This window comes from Molothrus ater, chromosome 3 (genome assembly GCF_012460135.2).
Source record: "Molothrus ater isolate BHLD 08-10-18 breed brown headed cowbird chromosome 3, BPBGC_Mater_1.1, whole genome shotgun sequence".
Classification (NCBI taxonomy): domain Eukaryota; kingdom Metazoa; phylum Chordata; class Aves; order Passeriformes; family Icteridae; genus Molothrus; species Molothrus ater.
The window spans coordinates 40,934,647-40,953,664 of record NC_050480.2 but is presented as its reverse complement, the minus strand read 5'-3'; the positions used below and the strand labels follow the sequence as shown (position 1 = coordinate 40,953,664).

At 37.2% G+C, this 19,018-nt stretch overlaps 2 protein-coding genes across 8 annotated transcripts in view; one reads left to right on the top strand and one right to left on the bottom strand.

Annotated features, from left to right (window-relative positions):
- The window catches only part of PHF10 (PHD finger protein 10), an 18,875-nt gene extending 3,590 nt beyond the window's left edge, over window positions 1-15,285 (top strand). For 2 of the 4 annotated variants that reach the window (XM_036380734.2, XM_054514406.1), the window contains exons 3-11: window positions 238-368; window positions 1,182-1,265; window positions 2,780-2,913; window positions 3,027-3,176; window positions 4,272-4,381; window positions 5,826-5,979; window positions 13,234-13,342; window positions 13,605-13,793; window positions 15,058-15,285. In XM_036380734.2, coding sequence (XP_036236627.2) covers window positions 238-368; window positions 1,182-1,265; window positions 2,780-2,913; window positions 3,027-3,176; window positions 4,272-4,381; window positions 5,826-5,979; window positions 13,234-13,342; window positions 13,605-13,793; window positions 15,058-15,143 — 1,147 coding nt within the window. In that variant the 3' untranslated portion in view covers window positions 15,144-15,285. Of the gene's footprint in view, window positions 1-237; window positions 369-1,181; window positions 1,266-2,779; window positions 2,914-3,026; window positions 3,177-4,271; window positions 4,382-5,825; window positions 5,980-8,402; window positions 8,559-13,233; window positions 13,343-13,604; window positions 13,794-15,057 lie in introns of all 4 variants that reach the window. The other 2 variants (XM_036380736.1, XM_036380735.2) reach the window with 2 other exon arrangements.
- Window positions 13,967-19,018, bottom strand: C3H6orf120 (chromosome 3 C6orf120 homolog). Of its 4 annotated transcripts, XM_036380739.2 has the most exons (3): window positions 18,225-18,650; window positions 17,460-17,572; window positions 13,967-17,054 (listed from the first exon to the last, which is right to left on the bottom strand). In XM_036380739.2, the coding sequence occupies exon 3, from the start codon at window positions 17,009-17,011 to the stop codon at window positions 16,454-16,456; it is 558 nt and encodes a 185-aa protein (XP_036236632.1). In that variant the 5' UTR covers window positions 17,012-17,054; window positions 17,460-17,572; window positions 18,225-18,650; the 3' UTR covers window positions 13,967-16,453. The 4 variants fall into 4 exon arrangements, with proteins under 4 accessions (XP_036236632.1, XP_036236631.1, XP_054370382.1 ...); XM_036380738.1 differs by lacking the exons at window positions 17,460-17,572; window positions 18,225-18,650 and adding an exon at window positions 18,735-19,018; XM_054514407.1 differs by lacking the exon at window positions 17,460-17,572 and having other exon boundaries at window positions 13,967-17,050; window positions 18,220-18,651.

The following is a 19,018-nucleotide window of genomic DNA, read 5'->3' as shown; positions in this document are numbered from 1 at the left end:
CTTCAGATTCTGTCCCTTAGCATGTTGATAAATGGAGATTTAGAGAAATATAATTGAGCTTGGGTACAACAAAGTGACTTTTGAAATGGGTTAACAGGATGCATTGTTTTAAAGTGCTTGTCCAACTTTGTAGTTACTGTTCATTGGCATATAAATGGGAATTACTGAATTTCTAGGGAGGTAAGTAGTATTATTAAGGATTGTTGTGATTTGTTGTAACATTGTTCTTATGTTTAGGTATAGTTATTTTCCTGCTGAAAATTTGATAGAATACAAATGGCCACCTGATGAAACAGGAGAATACTATATGCTTCAGGAACAAGTCAGTGAATATTTGGGTGTGACTTCCTTTAAAAGAAAATATCCAGGTATTTATTTTTAAAGTCTTTCTTCTAAAAATTTGAATTCTTAAACAGTTTGGATGTAGTCTCTGCTTCTTTGGTTATAGGGTGAGCTAACGGTTAAAAAAAGACCCAGGAAAAGGAGACCTGGATTAATTATACTTGTTCTTCATATTTTCATTACTGGAAATATAATGTGTCCGCTGGTTTTCAAAGTAATAAAAGATTTTGTGGTATTGCCATTGAAAATTTGCAAACAAGTCTGATTTGAGGCTTAGATCAACAAGTTCTGTTTGAAAACTGGTGTCAATTTTATTTTTAGTGATTTGTTGATGATTTCTTACTATAACTGGATCTCTGTATTCTGTTTCGTGAATTGTAGCAACATTCCTATACTGTGGAAAAATATTTAAAAATATGTTTGTGGAGATTGTAGTATTTGAGCCTCTGTTATCCAGAATTGTCAAATCTGGCTCTTTGTTGGGGAATTTATTTTTAAAAGTTATGGCAAAAGAAAAAATACCGCACTTTCAGTGCTTGGTAAAATTTTCTGTATCTGAACTTACACATCAGGTTTCTTTAGTTTTTATGTAAATCGTAACTGTAGAGAGGGTCTTGACCTACTATAAGTCAAGAAAATTTATCATGTCCCTACATTGTTGTTAAATTTAAAATTAATTTATGAAGTTGTCATGTTTCTTGAAATAGCAGTGTAATACAGGCTCTAGCTGCCTGGAAACAAAACTGTTGAAATACTTTGACAGTGTTTATGGGGGAGTTTCAGTTACTGCACCCATTTTTATTTCTTTTTTGTTTTTTTTTTTGGTTTTTTTTTTTGAGATTTAGAAAGGCGAGATTTATCTCACAAGGAGAAACTCTACCTCAGAGAACTAAATGTTATCACAGAGACTCAATGCACACTAGGTAAGAAAACAAATTGTTAGACTTCTTATTACAGTATAAAAAGTAAATTTAGGCACTCTGAAAAAGGGGTTCAGTTTGGTAGAGAAGAATTGCATCCCTCTGAAGTGGAAACATAAATTCTAAAATTAAAACTGGTTTATTTTTGGCTTAGTAAATTGGCCATGTTGTATCAATATTCCAGATTCATTATTAACAAATATATTTTGGATCTATTCTAATTACTTAGAGGGGATTTTTCTATATTCTAAATTAACTTTTAGAGTCTTTTTCTCTTAGAAAAGAGACCACCATAATAGTGTGGTCTCATATATATACATTATATGTGCATAAATGCATGGTGGTATATATGTATATATTGCATATATATGTACAGAGTGTCTTTATATACGTTAGTCTTATTTTGCTGGATTGCATTGGAGGCATGCAGACTTCAGTGTATCTTAAATGGCTCAGCTTCTATGTTAGAAATTAGAAGAGTGTATTTTAAGGCAATTGAATATATTTGAAATAGATTGATCTAATTTCTGAGGCTTTTACTGAAAGGGCTTTTTTCTTACTCTTCTGAAATATGTCATTTGGACATGTAGAGTTTAAATTATGGTGCCATGGGTTTTTTTCTGTGTATCATGGGTCTGTGGAAATGTAATGTTATTTTATATGCTAACAATCTTTAGTATACCACCTTTATTTCTCACCTGTGAGCTAATTTTAACTTAACTATGCATAAGAGAACTGTATCTAATTTTTATATGGAGAGGTAAAATGTTATGTTCTGCCTCACCTATCCAATAGAGATGTGTGCTAACTACCCCTGTTTTTAAAATTATAATCAGTGGTAATGACATAAATCATTCCATGCTATTGTCCATGTCTGGAGATTAGTTGTGTTAACTACCCCTGTTTTTAAAATTATAGTTATAATCAGTGGTAATGACATAAATCTTTCCATGCTATTGTCCATGTCTGGAGATTAGTTGTGTTGGAATCTTCAGGGGAGGAGATCTGCATTGTAGCTGCAAACTGAGGCATTCTGACTTCTGAGCGTGAAATGCTTTAATCGGGAGTCAGGAGTCTGTGTGCAGTTTGCTGCTCTAAATTGCCCTCCTAACAATTCTTCCCTGATTTGTATAGAGACTTTATGTAAACCTCCTAATTTCAGTAAAGGTTCTGCAGGGTAATGAAACTTCAGCAGCACTGGAAGCTGAAACTAACAGTATGCAAGATCCCATCTAGAACAAAGGTTCTGCCTCACCAGTGAGTTTAAGTAGGTGATTGAGTCAGTGTGAAGGGGTCTGTTGCTGTAAGTAATGATATGAGCCTTGGGTACAAGCGAACTCCCAGTCAGCCTTGAAAGCTAAATGGCACAAGTTTGCTGCTACTTGAGAAGGAAAAGCATTGTGCACAGCAGGTTGTTGTCTTCAGCTACTCAAAAACTTTGAGTTGGTCATTGTGAGATATAAATAACCTGCAGTTACTTTTGCCAGATAGCATCATTATTACTTTATTTATTTTAGGTCTAACAGCTTTGCGTAGTGATGAAGTAATTGATCTCATGATTAAAGAATACCCTGCCAAACATGCTGAGTATTCTGTTATACTGCAAGAGAAAGAACGGCAGCGAATAACAGATCATTACAAAGAGTATTCTGTAAGTAATTACCACTTAAGTGAACCAAATCTGCAGTGGGAGTGTGAGAAAAGGTTCTTCTCTAACTGATAGCGAAATGTATGTGAATTAATATATAATTGTTCTTATTCCAGCAAATGCAGCAGCAGAACACACAGAAAGTAGAAGCCAGTAAAGTTCCAGAATATATTAAAAAAGCTGCCAAGAAAGCTGCAGAATTCAACAGCAATTTAAACCGAGAGCGGATGGAGGAAAGAAGAGCCTATTTTGATTTACAGACACATGTAGGTAGATTTAAATTTCTTACCAGTTGTGAGGAAGGAGCTCCTTGTTTGTTTTAGTGAAGTTTGTTTTGTTACCATTTTAGCTATTTTTGGGGGGGTGGTTAATGGGTAATGCTGCTAAAAATAATAATCTAAATATATTTAACCTGCAGACTTTTTAAACTTGAAAATACTAGTCTCAGAAAGCTTTGAAAATCTCAGAGTTACTTTGTTATCATCTCTTTATTCTGATAGTAGTAGCATAAAACTAAGACCGTTGTTTATTCATATAAATGGCTAATTCTTCTTTTGAATAACTTCAAAATTTTGCCTGACAATACCTGAAGTAAAAAAGAAAGCTATTTTACACGTAAAAGTGTGCTTGTCAATATTATGCCCTTGTTTTTTGTTATTTGTTTTATTATTTTTGTATTGCATATGTTACATGCCTCTGTGCTTGATTAAAAAAAATCTGTCATTTCAAAGCAGTGCTGTTCTGCTTCTATAGAGGCAGAAAGCAAAAATTTTCTCTGCAAATTGTTACATGGCAGACAATTATGGAAAGTTTTCCTTTTCCTGACATTGACCGTGTTAGAGACAAGAAAGTGGATGATTACTTCTATTTCCTTCTAAGAGAAGGAAGGCTTATTGTGTAAGCTTCTCCTTTCCGTTGTATTATGTATTTATATATTAACGGATATTTTTTATAGTACAGTCTGGTTTCAGAATTAGATGGCACGTTCTTTCTACTCTAAAACAATTTGGAACAACATTGATAATTCTTGCTAAAGATGCCAGTCACAAAGGTTAATGTTTACTGTTTCAATTGCTAGATTTTAATTTCAGTTTTATTTTTCATAGTGTACTGTTTAGAGGGGTCTTACCTAATCTTTGTTCAATCCACTAGATACTTAGTGATTGGATTTAATCCATTATACTGTTTTGGGATCTCTTATAATTTTAATGCATTGAGTTTCTCATGGGAGAACTCAGGTAGCTGTTTCAATTCAGTAAAACTGGCAAGTTAAAATAATACTTGGAGGAGTATTTGGTGAGGAAGGCTCAACTGTTTGTATGTGAAACAAAAATGTCATTGCTTTATATTAAACAATGCAGATTATCCAGGTGCCTCAAGGAAAATACAAAGTCTTGCCTACAGAGAGAACAAAGGTTAGTCCTTATCCAGTGGCTCTCATACCCGGCCAGTTCCAGGAGTACTACAAAAGGTATTTTAAAAGCATTCCAGCTGCCAATTCTGTAGCACTGATCTCTTTTGTCTCCATCTAGCAAGTGGAAAACATTTCACTGTCTTTGCATTAAGGTTTCAAATTAATTTTAGTTTTAGACACTTGATAGGCTTCAAAGATGCATAGTGTGACAGCTGTTGTTAAGAAAACAGTACTGACTTCAAGAGCACTGTTCTGCTGATATATTGCAGTGCCTGAGATTTAGCCTGCTCAGGTATTTCCCATGGTAAAAAGGGACATTGATTTCACTCCTGCCACCCTCCTGTTTACTTATCATCTGCCTCTGCATGTGCTAAAATTAATTTTTTGTATCAAAGTGTTGTTATGCTGGCTTCTGATCACGAGTCTTGCTGTTCCATTTTGAATTTTTAGAAACTCTTTTTAAAAAAGTTTGGTCTTATGGTTTAAGTTTGATGTTGGATTTGTAAGTGAGAGAGAAAGACATTGCAAACTTTACATTTCATGATCTTTACATTTCATGAAAAATGTGTTACTTGACTTATGTGTTGTTGACATAAATTTAAGATTTTACTAGCAGTGTGCTACCATTGAACAAATCTGTACAGATTTGACGATTTTGCTGAAGTCTTCTTATTGTACGGTAGAGATGGTATTCATGCTATATGTGCTTGGTTTTCTGTAGAGAAGCTCTTTGTCTGCATGTGCCTTGCTCCTTCCAGTGTTCATACAGCCCACCCCAAATTTGCATGTTACAGGATGTTCCTGAAGGACTTCAATTTTATTAAATCAATTGAATTAAAGTTACTTCATGTTATGTTTATTTTGCAATTGTAAGCTTCTAGTGAAACTGCTTTTCCATCTCAGTGAAGGACGTGACCTTTCATAATATGCAGCAAAATAGTATCCTGTTCCTTACAATGCTTGTCCTCAGCAGTAAGAAGACTTCCACTTTTTTCTTAGTCTTTAATGTTAAAAAGAAAAAGGATGGATTATGTATGTTGAGCTGTATCTGGATATAAGCAGTGAGATTACACCTGTACATTCATCTGAAACTACATTTTCTTGTTTTCTTGCATTTTTTTGTTCTTAATAATCAGCTATACATCTCTATTCTTTACTTTGCTTTGGACATGTTTGTGTGCCCTGGGTTAGAATTGTACACGTTACAGGGCACAGTACATGGATAAAAAAAGTGTATGGTCTGTTTGGCATAGGAGCATGGATTGGGTGAAACTGCAAATTGTGTTCTATGAATATCTGCTCTACAAAGAAGACAAGTAGTATATGTGGCATCGTGTTTGGGAGGAGAAATTAGTGTTGTTTCCTTTGTTTTCAGAACTGCATGTTTTTATGTACCTTCCTGAAAAAAGGAGACTGTTATTAAAGTCCCTGCATACTGTGTAACTCAATACTTATGCATAAAGTACACATGAATGAATGCATTTTATTTATTTAACTTCAGATACTCTCCAGATGAACTTCGTTACTTGCCGTTAAACACAGCCCTTTATGAACCTCCTTTGGATCCGGAGCTGCTGACGCTGGACAGTGATGGAGATTCAGATGATGCAGAGGAAGGGCGAGGTGATGAAAAAAGGAAAACCAAAGGCAATTCGGTGAGACAAATTGAAAGTATTCTTGAACAAAAAAATTCTTTTCCTTGACTTTTGTTAGATTAATTAGTTTCTTAGAATCTTTTAACATTTGCAAAATGAAGGGAAGACCTTTTTTAGTACTTTGGTTTATTTCATAACATTGCTCTCCATTGCTTTTTGGTTTTGGTCCATTTTCAGAGTAAATTGAACAAATATTTTAGGCCTTTTCTTCGTTTTTTAAAATTTTCTTTCGTTTGTTTTGTTTTGTTTAAAAAAATTTGAAGAAACTTCCCAATGCAGCTCTTCATTATAGCCTTTTTCCCAAGGGGAAGTTGCTGGCATTTCTGAGGAGAATGAATATTATAGTTCCGGTCACAGTATATTTTGCTGTTGGAAGTCCCACAGAATCTGTCCCCAAAGCAAAGGCATTAATAACCTCATAACTTTTTTTTCTGTGATGTGGAAGCAGCAAGTACTGACTATAGAAACAGTAACTTAATTCCAATTTAAAAAGAAGGTAAAAAACATTGTGGTTTTTTTACTTTACAATACATCTTTTAAAAGATATTTATGTTCTCTCCACTTATGCAAATGCAAAATTAACTGCTAGCTGAAACTTAAGGGAAACTTTCACATTCGTACCTTGATAGTGCTTTAAATGCTCAAGAGCCAGCTGAGTACACCTGAACCATTGGTGTACTGGTGCAGTTTGTATGTTGGGGACAATCTCTTTCCAGAAGTTTAACCCTGCTTTTAACAGCAGTAGAATTTCACAGTGCATTTAGCAATTTCTAGCATGATTGATGAACATGTTTGATGGTGGATATGTACAAGTCTAAATTTTGTCATGTAAACATTTATCTTCTTTGAATTTTGTAAGAAACTTATAATTGAAGAAAGGAAGAGGTCAGCTTGTCGGTTAACAAAAAGAGAGAGAGGTGTTTAACACACTGTTTCTGCTTGCATTTTTTTGAGACAAAATCATAGAAACATAGCATGCTGAATGTCAATTCAAGTTTTCAGTTTAATCACACTCCAGCTTTTTTACAGTTGGTCATTTGGTCTTTAACCATATTTCCCCAGTTTCCTTTTCCATTTAATTCCGTTCTCATTAATGGTAAAGAAAAGTAACTGGACCAAGCAGGCTATCCTTCTGATTTTTCACAGAGGCTCAGAATTTTTTTTGTGACAGAATGCAGAAGGAAAAATGTCCCTGAGTTTGAATAGTGTAGAGAAGTGTGGAAGATTGATAATCAGATTCCTGTGAAGTGGTTTTGGCTGTGGGAGCAGGGGTTCTTGGATAGTTAATCATTGAGGGGGACATATAGTTCAGAAAAAAAACAGGGGTGGGACATGGTCAGATTTGGAGTATCTCCCATTTGTCAGATCTCCCTGGTGAGTGCCACAATACACTTTATAACTTCTCCTTTTTCACACCTCCCCCTACTCCTTTGTTGGAGTTGGTAGCAGTTTTCTCTTCTGTAGTGTTTTAGTGGGTCTGACCTAAAGAAGCCTTCCCCTGAAATACTGGTGAAACCTACCATTTCTTGTTGCCACATAGTTCAGTCTGCTTTTGTGTTACACTCTACCATTTGCTCTGTGTCTGTTTTGTCTGTTTTGATTTTAGGTCCTAGGGCACAGGCTGATTACTATTGTGTTTTTACAGAGTGTGTTTTAATGTAGGGCACCATTGTTATTTGGCCTCTTGGGTTTTATTGTAATAAATGTGAGTAATCACACTGCTTCCTTCTGGAGCTTTTTGGAAGCCTTTCTTAACACTTTTCTGACAAAAGTCTTGTGCTGCTGCTCTTAATTATGCCTACATTGATCTCTCACCATCTTTGAACCTCTTCCCCTCTTTCTTGCCTCCTTATTCCTCAAAAAAAAAAAGAGAAGCTTTTACTGCAAAATAAATTCTGTTGTTTGGTTCTGTATTAAATATGGAAATGTGTTTTGCCATTGATGGCATTCTTCTGCTGCAGTCCAAATTAAATACTCAGATTGCTCCTGGTGAAAACAGTAGGTGAGGGTGGCAGAAAAAAACCTTCACGTGTTTAATTCATGGCAGTCCTTGTATGCTTTAAATGCATGACAAGGGCACTTTTAACTTTTTGCTGGCCCTTTACGTTGTAAACAGCATATTGCATTTAGTTGATTTCTTGCTGATTTCTAATGAAAACACTTCAGAAAATTATACTGTTGTGCTCCCCACAGTGGTACCAAGACCAACTGCAAAAACATGACTGCTGATGTAGTCTCTTAAACCAGAAAAAAACAAATGATAAATGTTGTGAACAAAGGTGCTCTAGATTGTGATAAACCCCATGCTTTTGCAGAAGGAATGACATACCCTTCTCTTACCTTAGTTGACTCTAAGGGGCATAGGAAAGACTTGTCTGTCTATCCAAAAAAAAAAATATATAGCTATGGTATTTTTATTATAGGACAATTCGTCTGGCAATGTATCTGAAGGTGATTGCGCCACAGACAACCAGGAGGATTCTTTTCAGGGAAGACAAAAAACAAGAGACAAAAGTGCTACTCCAAGAAAAGATGGTTCCAAACGTTCTGTATTACCCAAATCAGTTCCTGGGTACAAGGTCGAAGAAAAAAGCCCCTGACTGAATTTTACTCACCAGCTTCTTCCTGAAGTATTTGGTTTTTTTAATAATATGGAACTTCTGCTTGCTGTACTTCACTAGCTGTTCTCCTGTTGTGTGCTCCATCTGTTTGCTTCCTTATTTCCTTTTTGCTTATATTTTGCGTGGGGCTTTTCTTTACCCTAGCTGTACAGTGGCCTCCTATTGGGTTAACTTCTTAGATTCATAGCAATAACGCTAGAAAAATCCATTGTGGATTTATCATTGGAACTCAACATCTTTCTGTCTGCTTTAACATGGCAGTCAGAAATATGTGCCAGTTTGAAGCTACCACTCACTGTCTTTTACTTTTTTTCCTATTTTGTATGGCAGCATACCAAGAGATCAGTCCTATAAAGTGCAGCGGTATGGCTGAGCATATTGTTACAACATTAATTTTAAATACAGCCTTTTATCCTGCAATATTATGATGTATAGGATGGAAGGCAAAAAGCTTATTACAGTTGTATAGGCCACACTATGTAACCCCTGTAACAGTATTTGGAAAATAGCTTTTTATGTAGTTCATACTATGTAGTAACATTTGTGGGCAATATGCTTTTATCTAAACTAGAAACTTAAAGAGGATGTTAAGACATTTCAGCTATCACGCAGTGATTGCCGAACCTAAGACCCCAGTCTTCAGTGTTTCTATATAATAATTTCAAGAATTATGATAAAAATGCTTTTCAGAAGAAGTGAGAATTGACATGCATTGTTTATATGTTACTGTTCTGCATACTGAGAGAGGATCTGAATAAACTGTAACACATTTAAAGCAGGTAGTTGTCTAGTCCTGTTCCACTGAGAGGAATGAGAATTTTCCATTGACTCAAGTGGGAGCAGGAATAGATCCATAAAAAAGGAAAACACTAAGTTAAGATCGGGTTGAGTGTTTACCAGTGAGGATTGCTTATTGATAGTTACGGGACAGGGAACATTTTTGTCAGTGACAAGTTTGTACATACTGAGAATCTGTCTCAGCAAAAGTGAGCTGTTGATGGCTTGCATTTTATGTTTATAAATACTTACTATCTGTGTTTACCAAGTTAATAGTAAATAAACTATAACTTACGATAAGAAGCTAATTTCCAGCAACAATTGGACAGCTTTGATAAATTTCCTCTACATACAGTATCTGTACAAATTCATAACAGACAGCAAGCTCCAGTTGCTTTTTCTGTTTTCAGGAACTTATTAAGAAATGCGTGAACTGTGTAGATTTAGAATGTGGTTACCACATATATATATTTTTTTATATGTAACTTTGCAAGAAGTTGTAGACATAGAATGCATTTCAGTATTCCCATGAACATGAAATCCAAAGATGAAGGCTGAAATTTTTCTTTAGCTTTGTTTAACTTGACATTAGAAATTGTGTGCCACTAGTTTACAGAAGCTTCACTTAGCTGCGAGATGCCCAAGTGTTTGACTAGTTGAATCTATTTAATGGCCTTATGAATGCATAGAGAGAGAACTAGTGGAGCAGAGCTTTGGTTTGAACTTAAAATTGTAGAAGAGTGGTAGTAGTATACAGCACTGCATTTTGAGAATGGATTCCCACAGCAATTACTTACTGTGATTCTGTCAGTAACAAGGTCTTAGTTACAGTGCCTCATCTTTACAATGTCAGCATACATTGCCTGCATCAACCTGTTGTTAAGTCAGGGGTGGTGGTGATGTGTTAGGAGGGTGAGAGGATTGGCTTTCTTGTTTGTGGGAACGTTTGAAATACTGCAATAAGACAAATTACATGAGCTGTTTTAACAAGACAGAATGATTCTTGTTTGTGAGTCTATGAAAACATCAGATAACAATATACCTACCATATGTGCCTGCATGTTAAGGCACTTTGAGCCGAAGGCTTAACTGACTCAAAATGTTTTCCCTGTGAAATGTTTATAATACTTTTGTTCTATATTGTTCTCTAATATTGGACTATTTTTGTAGGACACTAAACTTTTGGTTACATGTAGTTAAAATTGAGGGATAATTGCTACGGCATCAGCGTATATATGTATAGCCATGTTATGAGTATTACAGGATTCCATACATTTCCACTGAGTTATTTTCAAGTAATAGAAATACTGTATTTTATATGGAGTCTTTTTTATTGTCAGTTCTTTAACAAAGAACGATTAGCATGTGTTTTACATTTTGTCATGTTACAAGTAGTGAGTCTGTTGCTGCAGGACTGACTGCTACAATTGCACACACAGGGTACTGTTAAAAGTACAAAAGATTTTTTGCACATAAAACTGAAATGTATTGAGTATCTTTATGTTGCAACACTTCTGTTTTGGATCACTGTATATGAAAATGTAATGCTTCGCATTCAGAATAGAATGTTACAAAAATGGTGTAGTTGGAAAGCTTACTTTAAGAGCTGCAGCACAGCAGCATGGAAGTGAAAACCTACACATCACAGTCATCATTTTGACCCTGCATTCATTTTCTCTCATATCTTATCCCAGTAAGATGGGGATATTGAAAGCAAAATTTACTCCTAATGAGATGGGATATTGTGACTTCCCCTTTGGAACTGACAGATTTTTTAATAGCATTTCTAAAAGCCATTTATGGTGATAGAATGGAACTGGATTAAAATGTGAATAGTCTTGATTTTTTAAAATTTTGTTGTTGTTGTTTTTGTAAAAATACTTCCATACTGTTGGAACTTCATTCTTAAAAGGCTGTGATTCTCACCCCCCCTTAATATGCACAGTTTCTAATGAATACAGGTTAGTGAACTAAGTCTAGATGGAAGCATTGTTAATAAATGCATCTGTAGCAATGTCTACCTTGAGAGTTATGTGTATCAGAATGTGAACTGCACACACCTGTAACACTTGGATGTGTCCAAAAAGCAGCTCGCTTTGGCTGGAGTATTGGGAAGTGTGCTGATGTATATTAAAGGCAGTAAAATACAAATCTGTAACAAGCCAGAAGTCTGATTAGAAAAGTTTGCTTGCTATTCTGGAAAGGCTTCGTTTCTTATATTACAATACAATTTAAAAATAGCCTAAACAATGGAAGGGTAAATGCTGCCACACTGACAAGGTTTAAGCATGTGCCACTTTTGTTGGGAGGAGCAGGGTATAAAGGTATACATGTAGGACACGTAGTATAGTTAACAGTAAAAGAGTTTATGCGTGGTTTTCCTTCCATTATATTTATTATTTTGTAGAGATGTTTGTGTGTTAGACTTCTTTTACTGTTTATTATTATATTTATGTATAAAACAGGTTGACTTTGCTTTTTTAAAATAAATAAGCAAAAAAATGTCTATGAATGCCTCTGTCATCTTTTGAAGGAAGTTACCTATAAACATTTGGTGTGGTATTTTGCTTTCTTGAATAAAACTCCTTAGACTGAACAATTTGATGCAGGCTGTAGCCATGTTTTGACATGAAAAGTACATTGAAAACTTCAGAAAACTTAAAGCAATGCATCCTGATTTTAGAAATGAGGCAAGATACTAATTACCTTGCTAGGTGCTGTCAAAAACTGGCTGGGGAAATAAACACACTTAAAGATAAGTTGTATTGCAAAAGATCTTTGTAACTTTTTTTATTTATTGTGTTTTCACTTTTTAAATTTGTTTTAAAATTAAACCTTATTCTTCTCCCCATGAGTGATTGGTAGTTGACTGGGAGTCTTCTTACTGACAACCTGTTTAGAGCCTTTAGCTCCCTCTGCTAGTTGGGTCTTTGCAGCAACATTGTTTTTTAAAAACTGGTGCTAGTCAGTTTAACATCAGTGAGTACTACATTAATTGTAGACTACATTTCTCACTGAGTTCATTATGCAGCAGTCAAAGCTCAACAATGTAACTACTGCCATGTTTCTGAAATTCAGAATGCTTTAATTCTCCTAAGGCCTCATCAGGATGACACTCTTGTTGTATCTACGAAGTTGATGTACAGAATACCTAGGCAGATGTTTCACATGTTAACAGCCTACTATTTCTCTTACCCTTTAAATGGATCTCATGGACCCAGACACACTCTGGATGATAACTTAGAAAAATTATAAATGTAAAAATCTCTAGTCAAATCCAAGGCTTTTGTTTCTTAAATTATTATGACTGGATACAAGAAGGAATGATAAAAGGAATACAGCCCTGTACAGCATAGCTAACCATATAATTTGAAACTGCAGATAGGAAAAAAAATAAAGTTTATTGTTTTTATAATTAATTTTCTATATGTAGGGACAAATGTAATGCAAAAAAAAAACCCTGTATATTTCCTTCATATACAGAAAATCCACACAGAAGTTCATAAAGAGTATTCTATATTGGAAGAATCTTCCTGAAATTTTTCACCCTGTGTCACATTTAGTTTACCATAAGGAGAATGTTAGCTGATGAATTAATAGGAAGAGGCAAGTACATGCTTTTGATCCAATTTGATTTACATAAAACTCACTATGTATAAACAATGGAAAATTTTATATAGTTTAATCTATGTTTTTTTTCAGTGCTGCTGCTTGTCAGTAATTGTCACGTGTTTCAGGGTTCACACATCCTGACAGATAGTTTATAGATTTTAATAGTTAAGGAGATAGATGACATTTCCTGTTGAATCTGTAAATTCTTCTGGAATGAATTTATAGCCCTCTTCTACCCTTCCAGCCAAAGGTCATTCCAAATGCTATATGTGGAATTTGTCTGAAGGGTAAGGAGTCCAACAAGAAAGGAAAACCTGAAGCTCTTATACATTGCTCCCAGTGTGACAACAGTGGTGAGTATCTACATCCACTAAGTCGATTCCTAAGGATCCAGATCTGTTTGTGGACATACTTAGTGTACTCCATGTGTAGCAGGAGTTCAGTTGCCTTTTCTGTCCTTTGTTATGACACCATCTCTCTTTCATGTTCTTTGTGCTCACACTGTGGGATCTCACCAGGAGGTGACCTAAGCTTCATGTTTGGTAAAAGCAAACAGTCTAACTAATTTTAAATTTCATTTCAGGCATAAAAATAATAATGCTGGTTTTAATCTAGGCCACCCTTCTTGCCTTGATATGACCCCGGAGCTTGTTGCTATGATTAAGACTTACCCTTGGCAATGTATGGAGTGTAAAACGTGCATTATATGTGGGCAGCCTCACCATGAAGAAGAAATGATGTTCTGTGATGTATGTGACCGTGGTTATCACACTTTTTGTGTGGGGCTTGATGCTATCCCTTCAGGTAATAAAGTAAGAGTTACTTGTTCCCTCCTCTTCCTCTCAAGTCTTGGGCTCATTCTCAGAATTAATACATGAACTAATGAATTAATACATATTCTTTTGAAAGAATAGTTTAAAACAAGTGTGAAGAGTAAGAGTAAGAAACAGTATAGGAAAACATTCACACTATAGGACTTGATTTTTTTACTAAGCTTTATTTCTGTATATTTGGTTGTGCACAGTTAAACCTCGCATTTCCTGTGCAGGAGATATAATTGGCTTTTACAGCATAACCCAAACAGGCTCGCTCAGAACTATGTTTTTTCCATTTCCACAGAATACTGACAAGAATTACCTCTTTTCATTGAAGAAACCTGTAAAAGAAACTGTATTGCTGCATATTGCTAGAGCATAGCTTTCACATTAATTGTGCTGTTTTAGCTTCTAAATGAAATAGTTATCTCAATTTAATATTTGTAAATATCTCTAAACCCTTTCATTCCCTTTTTAATTCTTAAACATCAAAACTGCAACAGAAGTACCTCCATAGGTAGGCAGGCAAGCCAGTAGCTTTAAATTGCCAAGTCACTCATAGCATGTGGCCAACTCAGGGCAGTAGAAAGAAAATACAGGTGGTACTGTTGCTTTACATGTAGTTCTATGTCCATGGTAAGTTCATCAATTTGTATTCAGTGGCAGTGACAGTATTCCCTGGACAGTACTTAAAACACTGTAATGCCCCATTTTGGGAAGCACTGGAGCTGTCTGTCACTATTGTACAGGTTCTGTGGCTGATTTCATTTTGAGGCTGACCTAAGAATATAATCAAAATAGATTATATGTCTACAAAACTACAAAATTACCAAAGCAGCCATTGATTCCAGCTGTTGTAATAAAAAGTTAAATGCTTCCCCAGCTGCCATTGATTTCTGCTCTGAGTAACTTCACAACCTTGAACTGTAGTCATTCACCTGAAAATATGACTGGCAAACTCGAGCACTGTTTGTAAAACTCTTACCTAATAGCCACCTCCTTGGAGTCCTGGCACTTCTTGAGGTCCATGAAGATTGGTGTAGCCAGTGGTTACACATAATGGGTGTGCAAAGGAGTGTGAATTGTGTATGCTGCTTTATAGAAAGGACGCTTAATTTTAAAAGCATTTGTTGTTCGCATTAAAGGAAATACTGCAAATAGATAGGCACCTAACAGAATGGTGAAGGGCTGCCTAAATAGGTAAGAGAGTAACAAACTTAGTTTCCCAGTAATTGATAACTTTCTTTTCTTAGGTCGCTGGATTTGTGATTGTTGTCAGAAAGACCCTCCTGTACCCAGAAGAGGAGGAAGAAGGGGGAAAAACAGCAAGGAGGGCTAAGAAAGCCCTAAAAACTTGCTGTCCAAAACTTAACTGCACAAATTAAAGTGATACTCTGGTGCTATTTAATCAACCACTCTATAAGAGGAGCAATACCACTTTTTTTTTTCTTTTTACTAAATAAACTTTGTCTATATAGTGATTTTTTGTGATACAAGTCACTACTGTCCGGTCAGGTGTTGAGAGAGGCAAGCCAAATTACTACTCAAAAAGGAGAAGTTTTTCAGTAATGAAATTTAAATTTTACATGCATTTGTATAAAATAATAGCAACATACTCGTTTATTTCAGTGCACTTATCAGTAAGCCCTGTGAAAAGAAAATTACAGAGCAATTTAATGTACTTTATTTGCATAGCAACTGGTTATTCTGAAATACTCAACCAAAGCAAAAAGTATTCCTGGTAAAAGTAACTTCTAAGGAAGAGTAGGCATGAGATGACCTTCTTAACAACATACTGCAAAAATCTTTCAGCAGAAATTTTCTGTGCAAGCTAATGACTTATTCATAAACATGTGCTTGGAAAAAAAATCAGTCTCAAAAAGCTATCAAGGGAAGTGTAAGAAAGCACCTCTCAAGTTTGAGATACCTGTATGCTGTGTTGTTTTTAATGAGACGAAAATGTCATATTGACAAGTAACAACAGCTGAAGGCTCCCTCTCCCTGCAGTAATAGCAAAGAAGCAACATGCACTTGATTCAGGTCATGGATTTGTAGTGGTGATGAGTGACTGGACCAACCTCTGTTTGACAGATGGCTGATGTGATGTAGAGCACACGCAGTCAGAATACAGACCATCTATTCCCTTAGGTGATTGATTGTTTTCTCCTTTCACCCTAAGTTCCTCAACTTCATGAATACACTCAAACACGTTGCTGATCAGTTTTACTGGAGATGCTTGCTCAGAAAAGAAGCAGGTTTTATTTTTAAATATGCTCTAAATTGAGAGGGGGACTGAAGTGCAGTAGTTTATTCATTTTTCTTTATAAAAACAATAGAAAATACTGAATTGGAATTGATTTTCCTAAGCACCTATTTTAAGTGAATTTAACAAGATCCCAACTATACATTCATTTTTAAGCCCTGATCTCTGAAGAGCACTGCAAATACTGTCCTGGCTGCTCATTTTACATATTGGGGAGGATTTACAATATAAAATTAAATATGGCTTTTTCTCCCCACTTCCTTTCTGGTTTTGGAAATGTAACCTAAATATCTCTTCAGGAAACATAGTGAGTATTACGTATAACAGCAAGTCATTCATACCAATTTCACAGGATGAAGTGTGACTTAAGTCCAGTGTATATCAATTTAAAAAAGGATTTCAAGTATTAATTTCAAGATTCCAATAAGTATAGTCCAGAAAACAGACTCCTCATCCTGAGATTCATCTTCTGTAGACTGTGAGTATTTCTGGTTTGCCTCCATCTCCTCAGGGTTGTAAGAAGCCTCACCAAACGGGTACTGTACGACTGTTCGATCGTAGTACACCTTCATTTCAAACTCACTCTCCAGGTGAGAGGGGTGCCCGTAAATCCCTATTCCCACAGGGCGGCGGAAGTGTGCAGGCACGTGGACGATGTCCTGGCCACAAGTCACAGACTGTAACTCGTACTCATCAAAGCTGGGGTGCAGTGTCACATCTGACACGTACAAGTCTGCGTCACCTTTTAAACTCTGCATCTGAAGAACAATCTTTCCCTCGTGATTTAGTCTCAAATAGCTGTAGTTTCCTGCTCCAATCTGACCTTGGACAACATGAAGAAGAATCCATTCCTCTGGTACGTCCTCTTCCTCAAAGGCATTTACCACAAATAGTACTTGAGCTGTCACAAATACTGTCAGGATTCTTCTCCAGTGTGTTGCCATGGTCTTCAGTTGTATTTGGATTCTTCCTGTGTCCGTGTTCTACCTTATGAATATAAAGCAAAATTCAGATTTTAGTATATTCCCTTCTTGGAAGTAATCTATTTTTTTAATTTGATAATTCTTAAAAATCCTCTCTAGTCCATACAAATTTAACTTTAATTGTGTTCATTAACTTGTATTTTTTAATAGTCACAGAAACCATGTTAACATTCAGAACTTTGTCAGAATAAAATTACTTACATTTTCAAAAGTTAAACAGAAATTAATCAAGCCAGTATTCTTTCAACAGAACTGACATCGAGACTTTAGTTTCACTCTACCTGCATGCATGCCAAACTTGACAGATACCCAGGAGGGATGAAACCCAATAATGATTTTAGCTTCACTTTAAAAAACCAAACAAACAATTAAGGAGAGGAAGGCTTTTGCATGCTTGAAGATGCTTAACTTTATATGAGGTGCTTAAGGCATCCTATTTGTGCTCCCATCCTCATCCTCCCATCTTCAAAAGACAGTAACGGTGCAAATCTGGATGTGGACTTGAAGCAGTAGGCATTCCAGCTTGCATTGGGATGGAGTTAGAAATAAAAAAAATATCTAATGAGGTAATACATTAATTCATGATCTTGATGTATGGCTTGTTTCTAGAACCAAATTTGGCACACCTTCCCTGAAAAAAATGCATTTACTTTCAGGAAGGTTTTGTTACAATATAGATGCTCAGCTCTTTACAGCACTTGGGTACAAAAGATAAAGCTGAAGGTACCAGGAGAAGGGGAAAATGGAAAGGACTGCTGCAAGATCAAAGCTCTTACAGCCTATTCCCTCCCTCCTTGCTGCACGCTCCTAGTCAAGCAGCCTGAGCAGCCTGCCACACTCCAGCCCTCTGAACAGCTGCACTAAGTCTCTGTGTGCAAAGCAGCAACTTCCAAACCTTGCTGAAGGCTTCCAAAGCATACAGCTGACTGAATTTGACATGCAAATCACAGGAGCCACAAGCCTGAACAACTTCGTTTAAGAGGAAGGTTCTCATCCCCTAATTCCTTCCATAAGGACTACAATTATCTGAAACCAGAAAGCTGCCTGTAACTCGTTTTGTACCCTGCTAGCACCAAAACAAACTGCATTACTTCCACTGAGATGTCACTTAAATGTTAGAAGTTCTACAACTGAATGGATCCAGGGCAGAAAAAATTAGAAAAAAATACCCAACTGTTTCTGTAGTTTGACGTTTTCTGTCCCAGAGGCCTCTCTATTGCAAGGTCACAATTCTGCAAAGACAGCATAAAAGAACGAGGTGCAGCATGTGCTGAACCTGCCAGACTGACAGAACTGCCTCAACAACCACAGGAAAAAAACAGTCTTTTGTCTCGACCGTAGGAGGGAGCTGACTCTGTCACTTGTCCATCGAAGTAGTGATGAAAAAGCCGAGCGGAGCCACAGGAGGAGCTCCACATCTGACCAGAAAATAATTAAAGTTATCTAGGAAAGAACGAAAGCGTCGTGACGCTGGCACAGCGCTCAGGAGGAGAAGCGATTCCAAGAGACCTTGGACAGAGCCACGAACGAGGAGTTCTGCCACCCCGGTTCGCCCCCGCCTCTCCGCGGGCGGGACGCCCGCCGGGGGCGGCGGCGGCGGCTCTGGGGCAAGCGGGCCGCTCCCGCCGGGTGGCCGCGTCGGGCCGGCGTCGCCCCGCCGGCCAGGGGCTGGGGCTCGGCTCACCTCCGACCTGCCGCGGGGCTCCGGCTCCGGCAAGGCCGCAGCTACGGCGAGGAAGAGCAGCGGGCACTCACGGACGTGCGGCAGCGCAGCGCGGCCGGGGCGCCGCGGGAAAGCCCCTCCCCGGGGCGGGCCCCGGAGCAGCGCGGCGGCCGAGAGGAGGCCGGCGCCGAGGAGCCGGCACGCAGGGCGGAACGGCGCTCCCCCTGCGCGCCCCGGGAGCCGCTCGGTGCGCCCGGCAGAGCCCGGCCCGCGGCGGGAGTCGCTGGGGGCGGGTGGAGGCGCCG

Excerpts from the sequence above, each read along its gene's own strand:
- C3H6orf120 (XM_054514407.1), bottom strand. The coding sequence starts at position 18,297 with ATGCTGTCTTTGCAGAATTGTGACCTTGCAATAGAGAGGCCTCTGGGA. Across the intron at positions 17,051-18,219 it reads CAAACTACAGAAACAGTTGG|AACACGGACACAGGAAGAAT; the intron begins GTATTTTTTTCT and ends TTCATAAGGTAG.